This window comes from Arachis stenosperma, chromosome 8 (genome assembly GCF_014773155.1).
Source record: "Arachis stenosperma cultivar V10309 chromosome 8, arast.V10309.gnm1.PFL2, whole genome shotgun sequence".
Lineage (NCBI taxonomy): Eukaryota > Viridiplantae > Streptophyta > Magnoliopsida > Fabales > Fabaceae > Arachis > Arachis stenosperma.
Window position 1 is genome coordinate 32432297 of NC_080384.1, and position 23658 is coordinate 32455954.

Genomic DNA, 23658 nt, shown 5'->3' on the forward strand with positions numbered 1-23658 from the left:
CCAGTTTTACTGTATAGGCGGTATTATAAAATCACGCACTGTCCTTTAAGCTTGATGATAATAATTACCTCAATCTTACTGTCGCAATCGGCCCGCATCCTGACTCTCTCCTTGTTGGCAATTTCTTGATACATGCCCTGGTAACCCGCACTTGTAACATACGCCTAACCCCAATCGGCAAGGCCTATTCGGGTGATGACTTCCACACCTCTGACAGCTCAGAACATTAGAAGCAGCCGCTGCCCATTTTCCCTTACCATTCCTTTGGGACTCCTCACTCGTCGCAAAGTTATTCCGTCCTTGGGGAAAGTGTTGTATGTATCCCCTCTCCTTAAACCCTCGACCCCTTGGTGCAAATCCTTGGTTGTGCTCTCTATGACTTCCTTCCTCTGTAACCCTCCTTTTCACACACTCTTCAGCAATTCTGCTCTTATTCACCAACTCTGAAAAAGTTCGGATCTCCATTGGTCCCACTGAACTCAAGATGTCGCTCCGGAGCCCTCCTTCATACTTAATGCATTTTCATTCCTCGAAGTCTCCCGGAGCTCCCTGACACATGCGGGAAAACCTGAATAGCTCCTCAAATTTGTCTATATACTCAGATACGGACATAGCACCTTGCTTCAGCTGTAGTAACTCCAATTCCTTGGCTGTCCTGGCGGAATTTGGAAAGTACTTCTTATAGAATTCCACCTGGAAGGCATCCCAAGTGATAGGATCATTCCCCTGTTGTAGGAGACGTCGAGCCCCTTGCCACCAATGCGATGCCCCCCTGTGAGCAGATAGGTAGCAAATTCAACACGCTGCTCCTCAGGCACCAACTGCACTTGCAGTGCTCGCTCCATGGCCTGAAACCAAGTATCAGCTTCAGTCGGATTGGTGGTTCCCTTGAACTTAGGTGGATTAACCTTTAAGAAAGTTGCCAGTGTCATCGGGCCCTGAGCTTCCCTTCCGCCATTGCCATTATTGTTTATCTGTTGTCCAAGGGCCTCCGCAGTGGCCTGCATAGCAGCAGCCATATTCTTCAATGCCGCCATAAGGTTTACCGGGTTATTCGAGTTGATTTCCGGTTCCTGTGTACTAGTACGATCTCTCTCACGTCCCCGACCGGGTCCACGAGGCGCCATCTGGTCCTTATACACACCAAACAATCGATATCAAGTTGATCAGTCTCAATATCGGAAGTATAGTGCTTCAAAGTACCAAAGGTACACTCATGGACTTCATGCTAGATGTATCGGTTAGATACCCTAACTAGCACAGGCACAGACTCAGAGTATGCATTGAAGCATAAGCAGTTCCATCCCTTAGGCTCACGAGGACGAACTGCTCTGATACCATAATGTAACACCCTAATATTCAAATCCTTATGCTCGAGTCATAAGTCAATGATATTACGGTGGTACGACTCTCAGGTGGATTGTTAATATATAAATATAGGTAATTTCGAAAGGAGTATTAATCGAGAAGCCTGAAAAGAGTAGAAATAAAATCGCGAAGACGTATCACTCACGTTTCAACAACGAAAAGATAGAACGTGAAGCCGAAAGCGATATACAGACAAGGCATAAAGGAGATTAAGAGATAGATATATATAACATAAGTAATAGCCACTAGTCGCGACCCGCGAAGTTTAGGCCGGCTAGGGTACAGTATGAAAGTAGTTGACAACAATATATCCTAATCTCTCCCAAAGGAAACATAAGAGCCTCTATAGGCAAGTTCCAAAAGAGTTTAACACATAATATAATCTTTTCAAAACAAAGGTGGAGAGATTCTAAGCAAAATACAAGTAGAGCAAATAAATATCTTCGCCGTCTTTCAGACGAACCGCAGCTCACTTCTGAGCACCTGAACCTGTATCTGAAAAACAAGAGATATACGGAATGAGAACCCCGGGCCCATGGGTTCCCAGTACGGTAAAAGTGCCAAATAAATACAATGCACTGCAATAAAAACTCACTAAGCATCCTAAACTCCTTTTCACCAAGTATCCAGCCTAGATTCTCACTAATCCATAAATAGGCATCTGTCGTAAGGGGATACTAAATCTAGTTCATGTTACACATGTTTCCCAATTCGCTGATTCTTCCACGAATCAGACTCAGAATCATAAGCAAAACCATTACCAGTTGTTCTGCCTCAGCAACTCTATATCAATACATCATACCCTCGCCTGGAGCTAGTGAAATCACATCACTGCGTCTACCCAGGGGGCTCAAATGATCTCATTCAAAAATCATCATCATTATGCAATCGCATTATCAATTCATCTCATCAAGAACAGCCCCCAACATCCACCGACACCATCATGAGGGATCTCTCAGTTGTACAAACACAAGCAATACAGACAAGTAATACACAAATAAGGTACAAGTAGAACAAGTAGCATGTAATCAGGTAACATAGCATATATGATATAGAAATCCAAAACAAATAGGCAAACCCAAACAATTCAAACATATGCAAATGATGTATGCCTGCCCTATGGCTGATGATATCATCTGTCGGTTATATAGCCAACCCGACACGTCCTGGTAGCTAACCATGGACAGAAACACCCCTTGCGGAGCAAGTAGGTTTGAGCTACAACCCCCTTGCTACTACCCGCTCAGCCCAGAGCCAGTGGAACAACCACTACTGCGGCTACTACCCAGGCGGGTGTTTAACAGCTCAACCTGGAGCCAGTGGAACAACCACTACTGCGGTTACTACCCAGGCGTCACAATCTCTGACCTGGAGCAAGTGGGACGAACCACAACCCTTGCTACTGCCCAGGTATCTCAAGCATTAACCCGGAGCAAGTGGGACGAGCCACAACCCTTGCTACTGCCCAGGTATCTTAAACATTAACCCGGAGCAAGCGGGACGAACCACAACCCTTGCTACTGCCCAGGTATCTCAAACATATATTCATTCAATCTCAATTCATATTATCAATCCTCATTGTTATCAAATCTCAAACATTAACCTGGAGCAAGTGGGACGAACCCCAACCCTTACTACTACCCAGGTATCAGAATTACATTCATTCAAAACTCTATAATTAACTCATTTATCATAAACATCCTTTTCCGTCTCATACCCGGAGCAAGTGGACAACGCCACTGCCTACTACCCGGGGTTACACATCACATTTCAACATTTTTCATTATTGTCCATTCAACACATTCATTCATTAATCATATATGCATTTATTCTCAGCCATAATCAATAATGGCTTTGCCGTGACCCGGCAATAACTCAGCCATCCGGCTCATGGTCCAATCAGGAACCAGCCATTTATCAATAAATATAGCCCTTCGGCTCATGGCATACACGGTACTCCCACCGTCATCCTCCAGATCTCATATAATCATCGTTGATCATCATTGATCATAACCTTTCCCCTTGCTTCACTCGCAAGTTACCACATCCCCTAACTCTTTTCTCATTGATAGGCATATCATAATGATTTAACACATAAGGGGTGAGATCAGAGGCTTAAAAGTATGAGATTTGGCTTTTAAAACTCAAAAATCAACTTTGGGATGAAAACAGGGCCACGCGTACGCGTACTCCACGCGCACGCGTGGATGGCCACAAAACTCATCGGCGCATACGCGCCATTCACGTGGACGCGCAGATTGAAAAATAGACAACGACGCGTACGCGTCAGCCACGCGTACACGTGGGTACACTTGCGCCCCAAGCACAAGACTGGCACAACTCTGGCACAACTCTCGGGAAAATGGCTGGGCAATGGGTGCAGCGCATCGACGCGCACGCGCACACCACGCACACGCGTGGATGGTGCCTTCTTGAAGAACGACGCGTACGCGCCAAGTGCGCCTACGCGTGGAGGGTCATTCTGCTAAAAATTTTCTAAGTTAAAAGCTGCAGAATTCACAGATTCAACCCCCAATCTTCCGACGGACATAACTTCCTCATTTTAAATCGTTTTTCACCCGTTCTTCAAACGGCATGGACATCCCGGATCCAATTTCATTTCTAAACAGATTTGGCACAAAACAAAGATCCGTAGTCCAAGTTATGTCCCGTCAAAGTATGCCCAAAAACCATGTTTTCATATAAAACCACAAAGTGCCATTTTCAAAACAAGCCATTTTCAACTCTTTTCAAAATCAACCAAAACATGCCAATTTCAACCCTTTTTGAAACCAGTCAAAATATATCAAAATTAACATCAAGTCTCCTCAACTCATACATTAACACCTTACCACAATTCACAAAACCGCCATATAACCATCTTTACCCATTTCAAACAAATGGCTAAATTACAAACATATCAACATGTCATACATTCTTCCTCATCCCAATTTCCGACAATACTATTTTCAATCAACCATCATTATACATAACCAATATCATACTCACTATCACGTGGTTTCACCCCCAAATCAACCTTAATCATTTCTCAAGCATATATCACAACATACATATCTCTCATGCATTATCGTACCATCAAGGCATCAATAATCATACTCACATATATGACCACATAATATATCTCAACCAAAATCAAACATACCTCATCTATACAATTTCACCCAAAATTACCAATTTCCACACTTCAACTCCTCAAACCTCATTATCCAATAACCAACCCAATCATTCATATATTCATTATATGAAATTCATCCAATCACTTGTGTCATCATACAATGCACACATCAACTTACCTCCCTTACCTCTTTCCGGCCTCCAGCCCAAAATTTACGGCCTCCGGCTCAATTTCACAATTTAAATGCATAAACCACAAATTAATACTCATTACCCAACACATCAAATTTTCAATACACCAAACATACAAGGCCACACAATTCTCAATCCAATCATTAATTTCACATTACATACCAACTATGCATATTAGCACCAACCATTTACACAATCCAAACTTAATCCTAGGGGCATCTAGCCTAAGAATTCTCATCACACCACACGGTACTTAAATGAAACTTAAACCGTACCTCTTGTAGCCAAATCAATTGAGCCTCTTCTATGGAAGTCTCCACCAACCCTTAGCTCCAAGCCTCACCAAAGCTCCACAAGCAATACCAACCTCCCAATTGTGCATCAAAATCACCAAATACACTAACATAACCAATATCACATACATACATCAACCTAGGGCTAATAAAGATGATAAATCACAAGGGTTTGAGCACTTCTTACCTCAGCCCATATGAAGTAGGGATAGAACCCACTTAGAATTCATGTTGGAGTATCCCTAAACACCCAAAATCACAAGATTTCAACACTAACTTTCCAAAAACGTATAACAGTGGGGAATTTCGAAAACTGGGCAGAGATGAATAGAATACTCACCACAAAACTTAGATAGAATTGTAGAGGATGAGAAGAGCGACGCGTGGCCGCAAACGGCTCGTCAATCGGAGCTCCGTAGCTCAAGTTATGGTGGTTTGAAGATCAAAGAGAGTTAGGTTTTCTCTCTTCTCTTCTCTCTTCTTAATTCAGCGCCCCAACCTCTCTTTTAGGGTAAAAATGAGCTGAAATGCTCATAACTAATGTTTATATATGTTGGGTCTTGGGCCCACTTAGGCCCAATTCCCTTATTTTTGTCCGTTGGCCCAATTTTGGACCAAAACCTTTAAGATTAGCGCTCTAAATCGCACTTCAAATATTTCTACATCCCCTAATTATAATTCCTCATTTCTTAATCCTATTTACTCATAATCAATTTTCTCAGCTGCAGTACCAGACAGATCTCAGCCGGTACTGCCGGTCAAAATTCCACTGCGCACTTTTACGCAGAAAACTATGTCTTCCGACTCGGAAAAATTCACTGAATCCAAATATCATATTGAAATCATCAAATTCCAATTGCCAAATCTTCCAACCATATTCGCTCCTACTTACTCATTATTTAATTAATTTCGGTTAGACCGGGTATTACATTGCCAAACTTTAATTTTAGTGTGACTATTGAATTTTGAATTTTTAGATATGAAGTACCATGTTTAGAGGCTTATATATGATGCTGCCTTTAGGTTGTAATTGCTTTTGTTTGACCCTGTTGACTTAGAAATGATACTTGAAGTCCATCAAATGTAATAGCTAAGTTCAACACTGTCCTTTAACTATATCATGTATCTTTTTGTTCTATCTTTATTTTAGTAGTTTGAAAAGTTCTTTCAAATCTTACTGTTTTTTTATGAGATTATCAACCAATGCTCTGAAGGTAAGTGAAAATGATGTGACAGTGATCTTGGAATATGATAATATGGTTGATTGATTCATGACTCATTTTATATAGGGACAAGATTTAAGACATATTTGTTCGAATTTTAAAAAGTGATATTGGATAGTTTTTAACTCAAAGTTATGTATTTATCTTCACTTTCAAGCTACAGGATTCACATGTGAATGTTAGAAATAAATCCCTCTCTTGCTGAGGAGGCACTATAGGAACTCACGAACAAGATAGCCAATCTAGAAATCAAACAAGAAGATTTGAATTTGAAAGTAAAGAAAATGATATTTTTCGAGCAAATTATTCGTTCTAGGAGATGGATTATGCAAATTTGAGTGTTATTGTTGGAAACAAGAGAACTTAAGTGATAAATTGTGGATTATGCAAAAATCTAAACGTGATCAAGTTAGTGTTACACAAAATATTTTTACATTTAAAAATATTTTGCATTTACTATATGTTTTTTTCTTATAGTACTTGCTTGAACTTGTGAGAAATGTAATATCATCATTTTTAGCATAAATTCAGTATTTTAGTTGATGAAAATTTCAAAAAAAATCTTAGTTTTAGTTTATAATTAGCATTGTAAAAAGCTGTGAAAGGAGTTGCAATAACTTTTAATTTTATCGCATACTAAATTTAATTTAGAAATGGAGTTGAAGTAACTAAATAAAATATTTTAGTATGATTAGTTTAGTATAATTTAAACATAATTCAATATTTTTAAAGCATATGTATTTATTATTTTTTGTAGTCATGCCATAGTAAAAAATTGTCGTAGAGAAATTGTCACAAAAATTGTGTGCATGTGAAAACATAATAACAACTTTATTAGCATATTAAAAAAAAAAACAAATTTGTAGGTCTATATGGAATGAAGAAACAATTTTTACAATAGAATAAAAAAAAGGTTTGGATTAAAACATAAATTAATAAACATAATTTTTTTTTACATTTTATTTGATTCAAAGTGTAGTTAGGATTAAAAAACAATGACTATTACATCAATATAGTAATTATAAAATAAAGAAAAAGATTAATACATTCATAAATTTTCATATCCACGCATTATGTATTTAACTTTGTCATGAGTTTTGTTATTTTTTTTGAAAAGGAAGAACCTTTTTTCGTGTCTAGTTAAGAGGGTGTGGTTGCTTTTGGGAAGATGGTTGAAGAAGTAAAAATTTTTTTATTTTTTTATTAAAAATTAAATGCACAATGTAATAGTATATTCCTTAACTTACAAACTGATATTGAATATGTATATAAAAATTTATTTATGTTTTTTATATGAAAAAAATTATCCAGCACATATAAACAAGATAATATAGTTGATATATATACATTAGATCATAAATTATGGATGTTGGTTCTTATAATTTTGTAAAATTTTTAATTAGGTTTTTATATTTTTTTTCTTTTAATTTAGTTTCTGCACCAAATTTTTTTTTTCAATTAGGTCTCTCTTGATAATAATTACTTTAATTGTATAGGACCTAACTAAAAAAATTGGTGCAGCAATCCAAATAAAAAAAACGTATAGAGATCCAATTTTGAAAAAAATTGATGCAAAGACTTAATTAAAAAAAATATAAGGACTTAATTAAAAATTTCGCAAAATTATAGAGACTAATAGAATAATTAAACAAAATATATATTAATATTTTTATAAATGAATTATATATAAATACAATAAAATAGATTATATAGCCCGAATTTTACACTAGTATATATATATATATATATAGCGATTGTAATAATACAAATGCCTCCACATTGTTTCGTTTGGCAAGCAAAACTATATGAAATTCCTTATTTTCAAGGCCGACATAACTTTAAATATTATTCCCATAAACTATCCTATCTGAGAATATAATTTTTTACATACATGCAATTCACATTTCGGTACACTATTTTTTTTTCTATAAAAATTTATAAAACTAACAAATATATTCATAAATGAAACATATTAGCTTTGTACCTATGAAAATGATTTTTATATAATAAAAGTATAAAAAAAAATAATTTCATTTATAAGTAAATTTATCAACACTTTAAAACTTTTGAGTAGAAATAGTAATTTATTTATCTTTTATAGGAATAAAACTAACTTCGCTAACAGGTTTGTGTAAAAATAATAGCTTACAATCATGTTGTAAAAAAGTTCATAAACAAATAGAATAAAAATTTGTGTTATCTATATTTATTTTATTTTAATTTATCTATTATCTATCAAACGAATTATTACTTATTTGTTCACAACATTTATTTTTGTGATTATTATAGTCTATAGTTTGCAATACAATGTCTATTCCATGATTCCAAGATAATGCAAGCCATATGAGCATATCAAAAGGCAAAAGCTATGTGGCACCTTCTTTCTAAGTTTTCTTTTCCCTTTTTAAAATACTCCATTAGTTTCAACTACTACTTTAAATATTCTTACCAAGAATCATATGTTTTGCAAGTTGGTTGAAGTCAAGAGTCAAGACATTGCTATTTAGGGTTAATAGGAAAATATGAAAATGTTTAGATAGACAACCCAATTTAACAATTGTAAGTTTGTAACTACTCAAAAGAGTGAGAGATGTGTGTATTCCAACCTATACACATGCTGTAAAATATGTTTTTTTCCCTTTTTAAGTAGTTGTTAAATTGAATTGTTTATCTTCCATTTTTCTCAAAAGATACATATAATGTGTTCAAGCTATATCTAGTGGTAAATTCATGTGTAACTTTTGGTTAAACAATTTGTTTCTCATTTTTATCTAAAGAAATTTTAATTATTATATTTAATTGAAACAACAAAAATAATTAATGCTCCAATAGTAGTATTAGAAACCAAAATACTCTGTAACCATCAAAAATCAATTATTAAATTAATCACTATGTATTTGTATATAATTATATATTCAAATATATTATTTCCTATATTTTTTATATTTATTTTATATTTAATTTTTCATGGTATTTTTTATCTTGTCACGACAAAAATTAATTTATTGTAAATTTAAACTTCATTTAAAAATTTATCGTTGTCAATAAATTTACTTAATATATTAAAATTGGATTTTCCCCCAACTAATAAGGGTGACGTGTCGATTTCTCGTGAGTCTGTTTTCCCTCCAAAACGAATGAAATTTTTCATCTATTCTAAATTATTTTATAAAAAATACCTTTATTATAATTATATTATTATATTATAATTAATATTTAATGAATAACATATAATTATACTAATTTAAGAACATATCTTCATTATAATTATATCAAATCAATATTTAATGTACTATTAAACTACTTATCAATTATAATGCATAATTACTGTACATAATAAAAAATTGCCTTAATAATAAGTAATTTACATATTTATTTTTGTTTTACTAAGGTCTATAAATAGTATTTTTCTGTAGTACATGAATCTAAATTTGAGAGTCAGCTCATAATTTTATATTTAGTATTTTTTTACTACTTCATAGAATAAGAATGTATTCTTCGTTTTTTATTGAAGTTTATCCTTTTAAGGTACAATTTATAATTTTTTATAATATTTTTCATATACTCATTCTATTATATTATTCTTTTAATAATTTATTAATTGTTGTTACTCTAAGTTATTCTTATCGTCTAATATTCCAGTTCGATTGTCTTTTACCATAATCGTTTACAATGCATCACATCCATAAAATACCTCATCAAGTTGTCTTCACTGATTCAGGTTCCAACTATATGGATGTAAGCGTTCAAAGAAAGGGCAATAATCTCTACTTTACCGAAGGATGGTTGGATCTACTCACCTATTATGACCAACCTAATGAAATGTGGTTAAAGTTAGCTTTCTTAGGAGGAGCTCGATTTTTGATTGAGGAATTGCATCCACGAAATTTTATAGGGCAAGTTCAAGTTCCATCCCATCTATGCTTTTTACTTCTGCCCGAAAATCTTCAAAGTGGAGCACATAATGAGATTGAATTCTCTCAGTTTTGCTAAATTCGTGACAAACTCGGATATGCAATTTCAATGATTGATAATCTATTTAAATTTTCTTATTTTAAGTTGTTCATTATTAGAATAATTTTATAACATATTGTGATTTTTTTTTTCAGAAATTACCGGCTTTCTTTTGCATGCATGCAATGCCATTGAGAGGAATAAGGATTAGTTTGATTTCTCGGTGTGGCAATTCTATACCTTGCTGCATTGCATGGATAGCGGATGATGAAGCTTATTTAACAAGAGGATGGTTTGAATTTGCACGAATTCTAAATGTTGATATTTACGATGTTATTTCAGTTAGTTATCGTTACGAGAATGACTCTATATTATCCGTGACTAAGAACTATAATAGATTCTATATTGTTTAAGTAATTTGGTTTTAATATTAGTATTTGATTAAATTATAATTAAAAAATTTTAAATTATTGCCTCAATTTATATATTATGAGTATTTTTCGTGGATGTACTATTTTTAAATAATTTAATAATTAATAAAATGAAGTGGTGCCAGATATATTATTTAAGTTTATTTTTATCCTTTATTTCTTTATTTGTATTTTCATTATATTTGACAAAAAATCTCTACTTAAACATATAGTTTTCGTTGACCTAAATACAATTTAGTTGCCAATAAAAACCGATTTTATCTATAAAAAATAATGAAACATGTATCTTTTGATATTATATTAATATAGTAAGTAGACATTATGATATAATAATATCTTTAATTGTATTATAATTAGCTCATAAATAATGTATGGTTATATTATTTTAGAAAACTTTTTTCGTTATAATTATATCAAATCAATATTTAATTATGATAAAATATGTTAATTATAATTATATCATAAAATTATAATAATTACGATAATTATGTTATATATTTTAATAATTTATGTAAGTAAATAAATTAGAAAACAATCAAATCAAATCATGACGGTAAATAAATAATATAGAATAATATTATACATTTAATTGCATTATAATTAGCTCATGAATAATGTATGATTATATTATTTTAAGAAAATATTTTTATTATAATTATATCAAATTAATATTTAATAAATTATTTAAATTTATTTTTTATATAACAATAATATTATATATATTTATATATCACTTTTTTATACTCATTCTTACAAATATTGGCATATAATTAATATAGATAACATATATACTTAATAAATATCTTTATTAAATTAATTATAACGATTAATACAAGATAATCTCATAAGTATAACCTAATTATAGCAAGAATTTTCATAAAAATAATTGACTACTAATTTGAATATAATTGATATAATTAAATTGATACAACCGATAAGATTAAAAATATGTATCAATTATAGCAATTATAATAATAATTCACGTGACTTCATATACAGTAATTTTTGAATTATAATTGTCACATAATTATATTTGAATATTATTTAATTTTAAATGTTTTATAGGTAATATTCATTATCACATGAATTATCATCATTACTCAATAATAATAATAATAATAATAATAATAATAATAATAATAATAATAATAATTTTGAATTTATATAATTAATATAATCGATATAGTTCTAATTCTCATTTGTATGTAATAATTTTATTAGTATGTATTCACAGTTTTAATCAATATATAATAATAATAATATTATATGGACATAAAATTAATTAGTTAACAAATTGAATTTAGCTTATGAATTTTTATTTTCTACTCAAATTTTTAATCATTAGTGATTTTATTTTTTATATTTACAGTAAATTTTGACTATAAAAAATTAGTTTTGATTGTTTTCTATTTTATTTATTTACAGTCATAATTAAATTTGATATAATTATAGTAATATAAAGCTGCTTCATATATAGCAATAATATTATAAAAAATATTATTGCACGATTGTAGAATAAAAAATAATCATATATATAAAACGAAATAATTATAACAAAAAAATTAATATATGTGATTTAAATATTTTTAATAGCTGGTAACATGGAGTTTAACAAAATATAATTCATATATTTTTTTATTTATGTATATATATATAATTATTTATTTATTTATTTATTTATATATATATAGGATTATTTAACAAAATTAATATATACGTATATATAAATAAAAAAATTATTATAATTTCTGAAAATTATACATGAATTTTTTTCTCAAATAAATTTATTTTAATTATATTACAATTAGCTCATGAATAATGCATGATTATATTAATTTAAGAAAATATCTTTATTATAATGATATCAAATTAATATTTAATGCGTTATTAAACTACTTATAAATCATCAATATTTTTAATCATTCTAATTATATGAATTGATATAGTTCTAATTCTCATTCAAGTGCAATAATTTTATTATGAGATAATTGATCCACATATTAATGGTGACCCATTTAATTTGATATCAATTAGTGGATAACAATAATAATAATAAAGTCTACAATACATGCATTATATTTTAAAAAGGTAAAATATATTTTAAAAAATTAGAGTATTAATAATCAATTATGATTAATATCAATATCAATAATTAATTTTTATAATTATTTTTTGTACTACTAAAGGCTACATATAGTGTTTTTCTTTTTTGTAGAATAAAAAAGATTGTGATTCATAACATTTTTGTAAAGTTATATCGTATGGACACAAGATTAATTAGATAACAAATTGAATTTTAATTAATATGTTTTATTTTCTGCTCATATTTTTTCATTAATTATTTTATTTTTTATATTTACAGTAATATTGAATGTAAAAAAGAAAAAAATAATATTGAATGTTATCTATTTTATTTATTTAGATTCATAATTAAATTTGATATAATTATAGCAAGTATCTATGATTAATAATAACATGATAGTATAATTTTAAGTTGTATAACATAATAAAAAAATGTAGCAATTTATGTATGCTTCCTATATAGCAATAATATTATATATATTTATATATCTCCTCTTTTAGCTCTTTCCTAAAAATATTAGCATATAATTAATGTCGATAACATATATATTAAGTAAGTATCTCCATTGAAAATATTTGTTAACTATTACCGTGTATAATTAGTGTGTGTATATATATAAGGATTAATAGTGAATTGTTACAATTATTTATCATCTAGAAAATTCGTACCTCAGACATAGAACTTCTTCTGTTTATTATTTTTTATACCTAAAAGATACTAACTATGATTCTATCAACAGTATTACCTATGATAGATTATGTAATGAAAAAGTTTGAAAAATAAACCAAATTTGATAAGAACAACACGACTTACATAGAAATGGTTCTTATGAATGATAAGGTAAGTTGATTATTTTCCATTATTCTTTCAAGTGATGCTAGGTCTATTTTATAAATATTTTTTTTGTTTATATTTTAAGTTTATTTGATAAATAAACCCTTGCACGAATTAAAGACACAGTGCGATTTTATAGATTTATAAATGCATGCTAATAGCCTTTATATTTAATTTGTTTTAGAGTGTGATAATAGCCAATATGTTTGTGGGTAGATTTAACTATTACTATATTATTTATGATCACATTCAGTATATATGTCTGATTTATTGAAGAAAGTAAATTATTAAAATCGATTAATAACTATTTTAGAGTTAATCCAATTAATACTAAATAAAAAAAACAATACATAACATATTAATTTTTTATTAATCAAATTATTATAATTTAAATTAATTTTAAAAAATAATTTAAAATTATAATTTAAATTTTATCACATGCATGATACGGGTAATTGCACTTGTTATTACATATATAATACGAGATTCGAATCTTAACTTAGTTAAATGTATAAATGAATTAACTATTAAATAAGATTTATTTACATAATTAATTTTAATGATAAGAAAAAATCTTATTAAAATTCTTAACATACAAGACTATGAGACACTATTAATTAATAAGTTTTATAATGCTTATAATTTGATATCTAATTTTTACTTAATTTACTTTTCATAATAAATTTTAAATATTTAATAATTATTTATTTTTATATTTTAAAATTAAATATTAACTTTTAACCTTTTTAATAAATTAGGCAAACTTGGACACCATTGACCATACCAATCACCCCATTAATTTTGTGATTTTGTAGTAATGCTCATTAATAAGTTTCCAAATCCCAATGCAAAATCGGTTGAACCGTTGGACCTACATGCTACATAAACCGAAACCAAACCCAACCTAACAATATTACCATTTTGCCCTTCATTACCCGAAAGATTGCACAGTAGCTTGCAGTAGCTGCAAGCCTGAAACAGTGAAAACAACACTCCTCAGAAACCAGCAACTCAACTAACTATTCAACCCATCACAAAAACAGAACCTTCCATTCTCTTTTGTTTTGTGTTGTGTTGTTCATTACTTCACTGCCAATATTTTTTTTTTTTTTTTTTGCAATCTCCTTTTCCCGGGAAAAGAAAGCCTCCTTTTTTCTCGACCAACAACAAGGTTTTGTTTTCCAGTGGGTCCTCCTCGATCTTGTGGACTTCCCCCCCAAAAACGCAGAATTTATGAACACGAGATCCCGGAATCCGATATTGGTAACTCCATCACCTACTACTGCTCCATTTTCCCTTTCCATAGTTTCGAATCCCTTGAAATTGATGCTGCGTTTTTTTCTTAATATTATTAGGTTTTATGTGTTTTTTTTTTGGTCATTTTTCTTTCCTGATATTTACTCTGCTGGCTGATTTCTATTGCCGGCTACAGGATTAGGGATTTCGTGCATGGATCCTGCTTTCAAGCTCTGTGCTTTGCTGGTTATTCTTCTATTAGGTATCAACGGTGGACGATTTAAAAAATGTGGTTAAATTATTCTGTTTTAGTACTTAGGTGTTAGAACTTAGAACTATGCATGAGAGCATTTCTTATGGTACTAGTGAATGGTTCTTCTTATAGTACTTTGATTGTTTTTCCTATGTTTATTGTCTTGGTGCTAGTGAATGATGCTTTTGCAAGTGATTTTGGGCACTGTGAGAGAGTTGTTAAGAGTTGGGCATACACTTCACTTGATAATGAAATCAGGGAGGATAAACACACGCTGGGGGATTTGCTGTTCTTCCTCCATGTCCCTAGGACGGGAGGGCGGACGTATTTTCACTGGTAAATTTTGTTTTGTATGATGGTTATTGAGGCAGCTGAATGACTTTGAGCTGTGCTGTTGACAAGTTTGTTGACCTTTGTGTTTTTGCAGTTTCTTGAAAAAATTGTATCCTAACTCTCTGGAATGCCCTCGCTCTTATGATAAGTTGCGGTTTGATCCAAGGTGCTATCTTGTTCTTAGTATCATGCAGATGTAAAGCATAGCAGCTTCCCTAAGTTCACAATATTCTTACTGTTGTAGTTTGTTCTTGAATAGCCATATTATACATGCAAAAGTTTACTGTAAACTGAAAACAAATTATTTATTTAGTGTTTTCTTTATGTTTGTCAATTTGCAGCAAACCAAAATGCAGGCTATTAGTTACACATGATGACTATAGCGTAACATCCAAACTTCCGAAGGCAAGAACTTCAGTTGTGACCATACTTAGGGATCCAGTAGATCGTGTCTTTAGTACGTATGAATTTTCAATAGAGGTTGCAGCTAGATTTTTGGTGCATCCCAACTTGACATCTGCAACACAGATGACTTTACGCTTGCGCTCTAAGACCAAAGCAGTTAGTACACTGGATATCTGGCCATGGAAGTATCTAGTTCCATGGATGCGGCAAGATCTTTTTGAAAGGGTATATCATGTTTCATTTGGAAAGCTTACTAATAAGTTTTGTCTGACCATCTATAGTAGCATTTGTTAGAGGAGGATGGATATTGCTGATATAGTAGCATTGAAGAGCATATGCTCTAGCCTGGTTCTTGTGTGAAAAGTAATCTTGGACTTGCTAGGTAGTCTATGTTTAGGTGGATAACTTGTTTTTTATGGCATGATTATCACATAGATGTGTTTAAACCAATTGCTTATTTTTGAAGATGGAAACGTAAATCACCAAAGTTGCCAAGGAGAAAGTAAATTATTTACTGCGTGATGTTCTCTTTTTCAATGCGTTGCATGTATGATTTATGTGGACCTTAAATTGACAGAGAGATGCAAGGCGCAGAAATGGACAGCATACAATAGAGAAGAATGATTATTATGACATGGAAGATTTTGCAATGCCATTACATGAATACATCAATCATCCTGCGGCCAGGGATATTGTACATAACGGAGCCACATTCCAGGTAATTCAGCTGCATTTCTTTACGAGTATAGGGATTCTAAGTCATCACTTTATGCAATTTCCATGATATGTTATGCTGATTTCTCAGATAATGATTCAACTAGAATTTGTTGGCAAGAATTTCTCTCTTTTTTTTCGTCAAATCTTATGTTGTTGATCATTGCCACAAGAAAATATGGATGGATATATTTTCATTTGACTATAATTAATATCACATTGTATTAACTAACATCTTGGTAGTGATGACTATAATTAATATCAAACATTTGACTCCGACTATCAGGTTGCAGGTTTGACAAACAATTCTTATATGGCAGAAGCACACGAAGTGCGCCATTGTGTGCAGAAGTACAAGATTCTTGGCAAATATGTGCTACAGGTTGCAAAGGTAATAAATAAGCTTTGGAAGTTGTGATAATTTCAACATGTAGTTCTCAGCTTCTCCCTCTTCCTTCTCTCAATATTTGTTTCTTGTGCTTGTACATGTTGCAGAAGAGATTGGATAATATGTTATATGTTGGTCTTACTGAAGAGCACAGAGAATCTGCAACTATGTTTGCAAATGTGGTTGGTGCTCAGGTTATATCACAGCTTAATGCTCCAAACACTAGCCTGGAGCTTGTTGATAAAACAGGTTAGTGTATTATAAGCAATCTTCAGTTTTGGTCAAACTTTGACGTAGGTTACAAAGGGGCTGTAAAATTTGTACAGAATTTAGTGCTAAGGCTATGTACCTGTGCATGTAATGCTTTCAGATGATATCGGTGAGCTTGTCTAATATTCTAATATCGTGTTTTACACTGAACTTTGGTAGAATATTGATGTTGCCATCTTATGTTTAGTCTTGGCCATATTTTTTATTTTTTCTTTAAAAATAAAATAAAAACAAAATTCAATGACACCTAACGTTGTACATGTACTGCAGAACAGAGTTCAGTTTCAGATTCTGATCCTGATAGCAGTGAACATCAGGTAAGAAGCACCTCTTTCTTGATGTAACTTGGTTATTAAAGTTTGGGTGAGGGTAAATCCTTTTTCATTAAAAAATATAAAGGGAAGCACTCTCATAGCATTTCTCCCTGCAAGACAGAATAGTACCTCAGAGACAGTAGCAAGTGAGGTTACTTCAAGTGACAGTGGTGAAGCAACAAAGTTGAAGGTAAAGATGTTTCCACAACAATTATGCCGGTTGTGGATTTATCAAATAGTTTCCTTCCAATCTTTGATTGCATGCTTATTTTTCATTGATTTCAGATGTCTGCTAAAGAGCTCATGGGTGCTTATGAAGGCTGCATCTCTAATTTACGCAAGGCCCAGTCAAGCCGGCGTATCGCTTCTCTGAAGAGGATTTCTCCGGTGAACTTTACTAAGGAGGTAAATAAATAGATCTAATGCTAAAAGAATATCATTCCACAATTCTGCTTCAATGAAGCATGAAACCTAGTCTTGTTGTTTGTTTGACTTGGGTGTTGGATAATTTAAAAGCCTACCATTAACTTGCAGTGTTGTGCTATCCCTTGCCGATGACTTTTATGATTTTACAGGCACGTCTTCGAGTTAGTGAAGAGGTTCTCCAAGAGATACGGTCTCTTAATGACCTGGACTTAGAGCTTTACGAGTATGCAAGAGCCATTTTCGATAAACAACATAAAGCTACAATGCGGACGTTCACTGAGGTATGTGTTGAAGGTCTGATCTTTCTTCTATTTCCTCTACAGGTATTAAAATAGTTAGGATAAGTAACAAAAGATATATTTATTAGGCTATGAAGTTGGCCTAACTATGAGTTGGCCTGTTTCCTGCAACGAGCATGTTTCCGTGTTTCTGATTTTTTGTTGCTTTTTATCTTTGCTAAATGCAGCAGAGATGGGACAACATATCAAGCACTGCCTCTGAAATCACTTTCTGGAAGTTCCTTCCATTGGCAATTACTTTTGCCTTCCTCATTTTGGTATTGCTACTAATTGTAAATGTGAGAAGAAGAACGTTGAAGATTAAGTAAGAACTGTACTAAGTGCCATTATTTTGTTCCCAGTTTTGTCCCTTCATATAGAAAGCTCAATTCTTAAGTCTAGGTTCCGGGCTCTCTCTCTCTGTTTTAACCATTTAGACATTTCAGTGCAACTATGAACTGTTATGATCATGATGGTATTTTTGTACCAACCATTTCTACACATACAAGTATATGATTATAAAGGAAATTCAGAGCAATAGATTGGGCCCTTATTTATTCTCTTCATATTCTGCACTCCTATCAAAATGCCCATTAAATTGTTGATGAACCTTGCTATCTATTGTATACACTATGAGGTTTGTTTTATAGATGTATTATTACATTAGTATTTTGATTATTCACTCTATCAAAAATCATATAAAAACAATATGTAATTGGACAATAATGTAAAATTTTAAGAATTATATGAATTTATAAGAAATTAATTTTAATTTGAGTAAAAGTCTTTTTTGGTCCTTAACCATTATTCAATGGACATTGTGTCTCACGTTCTCTAACAATTGTATTTTTACAATTGTTATGAACTGCAATGTCCATTTGAGTAAATGGTTAAGAACTGGAGAAGACTTTTTCTTTTTAATTTATATTTAATATTCTAGCTTTATAGTGAAAATCTAACTACACTTAAAATGGATAAATCTTTATCCTCAACAATAAGAAGAAAGGGTCTCAATGAAAAAACTAAAATAAATGATCATGCTAATATTAAGTTATAAAAAGAAGAAAAAACTAAAATAGAAAAAAGAGTATATACTCATTTTGGTCTCAAAGAATTTTAAACCAGACATTTTAGTCTCCAACTAAAATTAATTACTCGATTGATCTTTAACAATTAATTTCGTCAGTCACTTAGGTCATTGGCTCCGTCAACTCTAACGGAAGACAAAATGGTCTTTGAAAACTCTAACATGAGACAAAATAATCTCTGACAACTCTAACAAGGGACAAAATGATCACTGACCCTTTTATTCGAAAACGACACTGTTCTTCTTCAATTTTTATCATATCTCGCATAAATCCTAACATTCATACTCTCCTTTACCTTCACAGTCTTCTTCCATCTTTTTCTTCCTCCTTTTTAGCTCTAAGATTAAGCCATGGTGTAATTGTTACACGTGTCGCACCTACCTCAACATGACATGGACCACACGCTTCCTAAATCTTTGTGACTAGTACATCCACCTCCTCTACACTTCACCCACCAATAGCATCAAATTTCACGTCTTTGATAATATCACCTCCAACCTCGATAATGTCAACGACATCCTCAAGACCAAGTTCCACAACTACTCCAAGGGCACGCCTTTCTCCACTCTCTGGCAAGCAATATAGATTGTTGGACATTAGGACATCATGAAAAGAGTCTCCTTCGACATCATATGCAAATTCTCATTTGAAATAGACACCGAGTGCTTCATTCCTTCTTTCCCGGAGTCCAAGTTGGCAGACAGTTTCGACTTCGTATCCAAGCTATTACAACGAGCAATGTCGTCGTTGCTGCTCATAGGAAAACTGAAGCGATTACTGAACATTGGTTCGGAGAAGAAGCTGAAGGAAACGATTGGAGTGGTGGACAATATGGTCATGGAGATGTTAGGGCAGAGGAGGAGGGAGATGGCAACGACGACGACGAGTCTTAACAAATCAGACTTGTTGTCTAGATTCATGGGATCCATCGAAGACGATAACTAGTTGAGACACATAGTCATTAATTTCCTGAGTACGAATTGGTTGAGAACAAGTTGAGGATTTTTTTTCTTGTGAACATTAAATTTGTAGAGTGTGCATTGTGTAGTTTGAAGTTACAGTGTTAGACTGTTAGTGTTATACAAGTTGTGATGGAAATTGGGAGAGAACAGTGTCGTTTCTGAACAGAGGAAATCAGTGACTATTTTGTTCCTTATTAGAGTTGTTAGTGACTATTTTGTCCTCCGTTAAAATTAACGGAGTAAAGGACTGACGGAGTTAATTATTAGGGACTAATCGAGTAATTAATTTTAGTTGGGACTAAAGTGTCCAATCTGAAATTCTTTGAGGACAAAAATGGATATATACGACGTCGTTTGTATACACTATGAGCCATCCCTTGCTTATTCGTTCAGCATTAAAACTCTCTGTTCCTGCTATTCATGCAAATTTGAAACTGCTGTTTTCGGTAGCTTTCTGCCATTGATTTGAATAATGAGTTTGAGATGGTGATTTTGACAAAACCCATGGATCTTTTACTGGAAAACATACAGCTGTAGCTTGCAGCGCGTGTACATGACCAGAGACTCTGCATACAGAGACGCTCTTAAAAGCTTCATAGTAGATTACCAAGAAGGTGTTCAACAAATAATAGAGATGAAAGAAGATTCCAAAACTCAAGAAGATGCTCATGTTCCCAAAACTTGAAGTTTCTTGTGTCAAGCCGCAGCAACAACAACAATAATAAGGAGAGAAGGTCAATTATACTATACAGATCAATATGTACAGATATTCCATCTGAGTTGATGAAAAATTGTCACGTATCTTGATGGTAGTTGAGCTGCTAAACTATTGTGTCAGACGTATGCTGCAGCGCATGTGGGTAGAGGCTCGCATCGCTTCTGTTGAGCCAGCAGTGAGCAGGGTAACAAGAAGAGTTAAATTGAAAAAAAAAATCAAATGTTTAAGATAATAAATTAGAAGCAAAGTGAAAATTTGTGATGTATACATATAATAGTAGTGATTTTCTTTTAGAAAATAAAAGGGATATATATATATATATATATATTGTTGAAATGAAATATATCAAATAAATGACTATTATATTTTATTGTTTACGTAAATAGCATGTTATTAATTAAATTTTTCGTATTTAAAATTTTCAGTGAGTTGAAGAGCCAAAAATTTTTATTTTAATTTTCTTAAGTAATGTCCATAGGACATTTTAGGTATTTCCTAAAAATAATTGATAAATTAGTATTTAATTTTTTTTAAATATTATATTAATTTTAATAAATTAAATGTTAATCTTTTTTAAAAAGTGACAATTTAATTTTTAATCTATTATATTATATAAAAATTAGATTTTTGTATTTAATGATAAAGTTGATGTGATACATTTCGGTCAGTATTTTTTTATTTATTTGTTTTAACTTATTAAATATAATTTATTACGATAATTTAATTATATTAATTAATTAGTTTGATTAGATGTTTAAATATCAATGTAATTTATTATAATTTATATCAATCAATTAAGCATATTGCATTAATTGTAATTTATTATATCGGTTAATTAGTTTATTAATTTATAAAATATATAATAAAATAAATAATTTATTATTTATTCTAATTAAATTCAATAAATTTAAATTAATTTGGTTAATTTTTTTTTAGTCTTACTTATTCAAATTTAAATGCACATGTGCATTGCTTATATTCAGATTTTTTATAAAGACTTACTTATTCAAATTTAAAGAAAAATAATTTATTAAAAAAATTATAAATATTTATACGAACACTTAAAAAGAAACTTTTGATTTTTACAAAAAAAAAACTTTTGATTTGGAATAAAATTATATTTTTAATAAATTATAACTTTTACAAATTAAAATTTTAGCCTGTCCAAAATTCGATAGTCTTATATAAATTCCACAATGACATATAATTATTATGTTTTATAAATTCAGAAACGACTAGAAGTAATGTAAGATTTGTCTATGCGGTAAAAAGAACAACAGCTAATTGAGGAATTTAATAACACACTTGTGCAGGAGGAATTTCTATGGTTTTAGAAATTTAGAAAGCAGTGGGTAAAATTCGGGGATAAAAATACCAAGTTCTTTCATGTCCAGACTCTTGTGTGGAGAAAGTATAATAAGATTTATAATCTCTTTCTTCAAGATGTGGTGTGAAAAATGGACCCGGACAAAAGTATGAAAATGAATTATGAATGGGTTATGTTGTTGCATGTATCAGAAGCATCTAATTTCTAAAAAAATATGACTTTGTAAAGTTCAACCCAGACTTGTCAAATTCGTGTTGAAATAAATTACTTTGATAATGAATAAAATTTTGCAAATGAATAGAGAATAATAAATAATTAAAAATTATTTAAAAATACGTAGACAATTAAAACATTTAGTTATGCTAAAAATAAAAAGACAACAATTATAAATTATTTTTCGTTATTTAAGATTAATATACTTTTTTTAGATAATTAATTATTAAAAATTTAAATTTAATTTATACGAATAGATATTTGTGTGGGTTTAAATTAATAAATTATTTCAAAACCTAAAAATAAATAGAGAGAACTGTGTAAGTTGTAAATGTATCTAGGCCATTCTAATATATTTGGTGTTTATTTGAATTAGTTTTTTTGTTTAAAAAAAATTTAGAAAGTATTTCTCTTGAATTTTAAGGGTTAATAGCCAAATTCGTCTGAAAAATCACTCATTCTTCAAATTGATTCTCAAATAATTTTTTTTAGTTATATTAATCTTTGAAAGGTAAAACGTAAGTCAACTTAGTACTTCCATCCATTAGATTATAATGTGTCACGTTAATGTCACATGGCATGATGACATGGTAGATAAATATTACGTGTCACAATATTATTGGTTTATTTATTATGAAGATAATAAAATCTTTTGGAATAATTTGAGTATTTGACTTTATTTTGGCATGATCAATTAGGGTTTTATTTTTAAATAGTTGAATTGTTATTTTAGTATTAATCATTATTGAATATGGTTAATATTTATAGTTGAAAATTATAGTTAATATAGTGCATTTTGAATTATATTTTTTATAATTATTAAAAAGTTTAAAATAATTAAAAAAATTTAAATAAAATTGGATAGTTGATCTTTTTATTTGAAATATTTTATTAATCATATAAATGTTAGGTATATATAAAAGTAAATTTTAATCAAATAGAATAAAATAAATATTATTTAATTTTTATAGGAAAAGAATATATCATTTAACAATTATATTAAATGTACACTAAAATTAACTATTAATATAAAATATATGTTAAAATATAAAAATATACATTAAAAATAAATTAAATAATATATATATTTATATATAAATATATAATAAACTTTTAGTATATAAATAATATTTTTGGTCATTTAAATATCTTACAAGAAAAAGCATCATTTTCTCTTTATTAAAACCTTTTTGAATTTGCCTTTTCTAAAAACATGTAAC

General features: G+C 30.6%; 1 protein-coding gene across 2 annotated transcripts; it reads left to right on the forward strand.

Annotated features, from left to right (window-relative positions):
• Positions 1-14481: 14481 nt before the first annotated feature.
• Positions 14482-18727, forward strand: LOC130943763 (protein-tyrosine sulfotransferase-like). 2 transcript variants are annotated; one of them, XM_057871776.1, is made up of 13 exons: positions 14482-14776; positions 14946-15011; positions 15176-15338; positions 15430-15501; positions 15677-15965; positions 16318-16458; positions 16741-16845; positions 16950-17091; positions 17383-17429; positions 17548-17616; positions 17712-17831; positions 18002-18133; positions 18322-18727. In XM_057871776.1, exons 2-13 carry the CDS (start codon positions 14963-14965, stop codon positions 18457-18459), a joined length of 1467 nt encoding a protein of 488 aa, XP_057727759.1. In that variant the 5' UTR covers positions 14482-14776; positions 14946-14962; the 3' UTR covers positions 18460-18727. The 2 variants fall into 2 exon arrangements, with proteins under 2 accessions (XP_057727759.1, XP_057727758.1); XM_057871775.1 differs by having other exon boundaries at positions 14485-14776; positions 18319-18725.
• The last annotated feature ends 4931 nt before the right edge of the window (positions 18728-23658 follow it).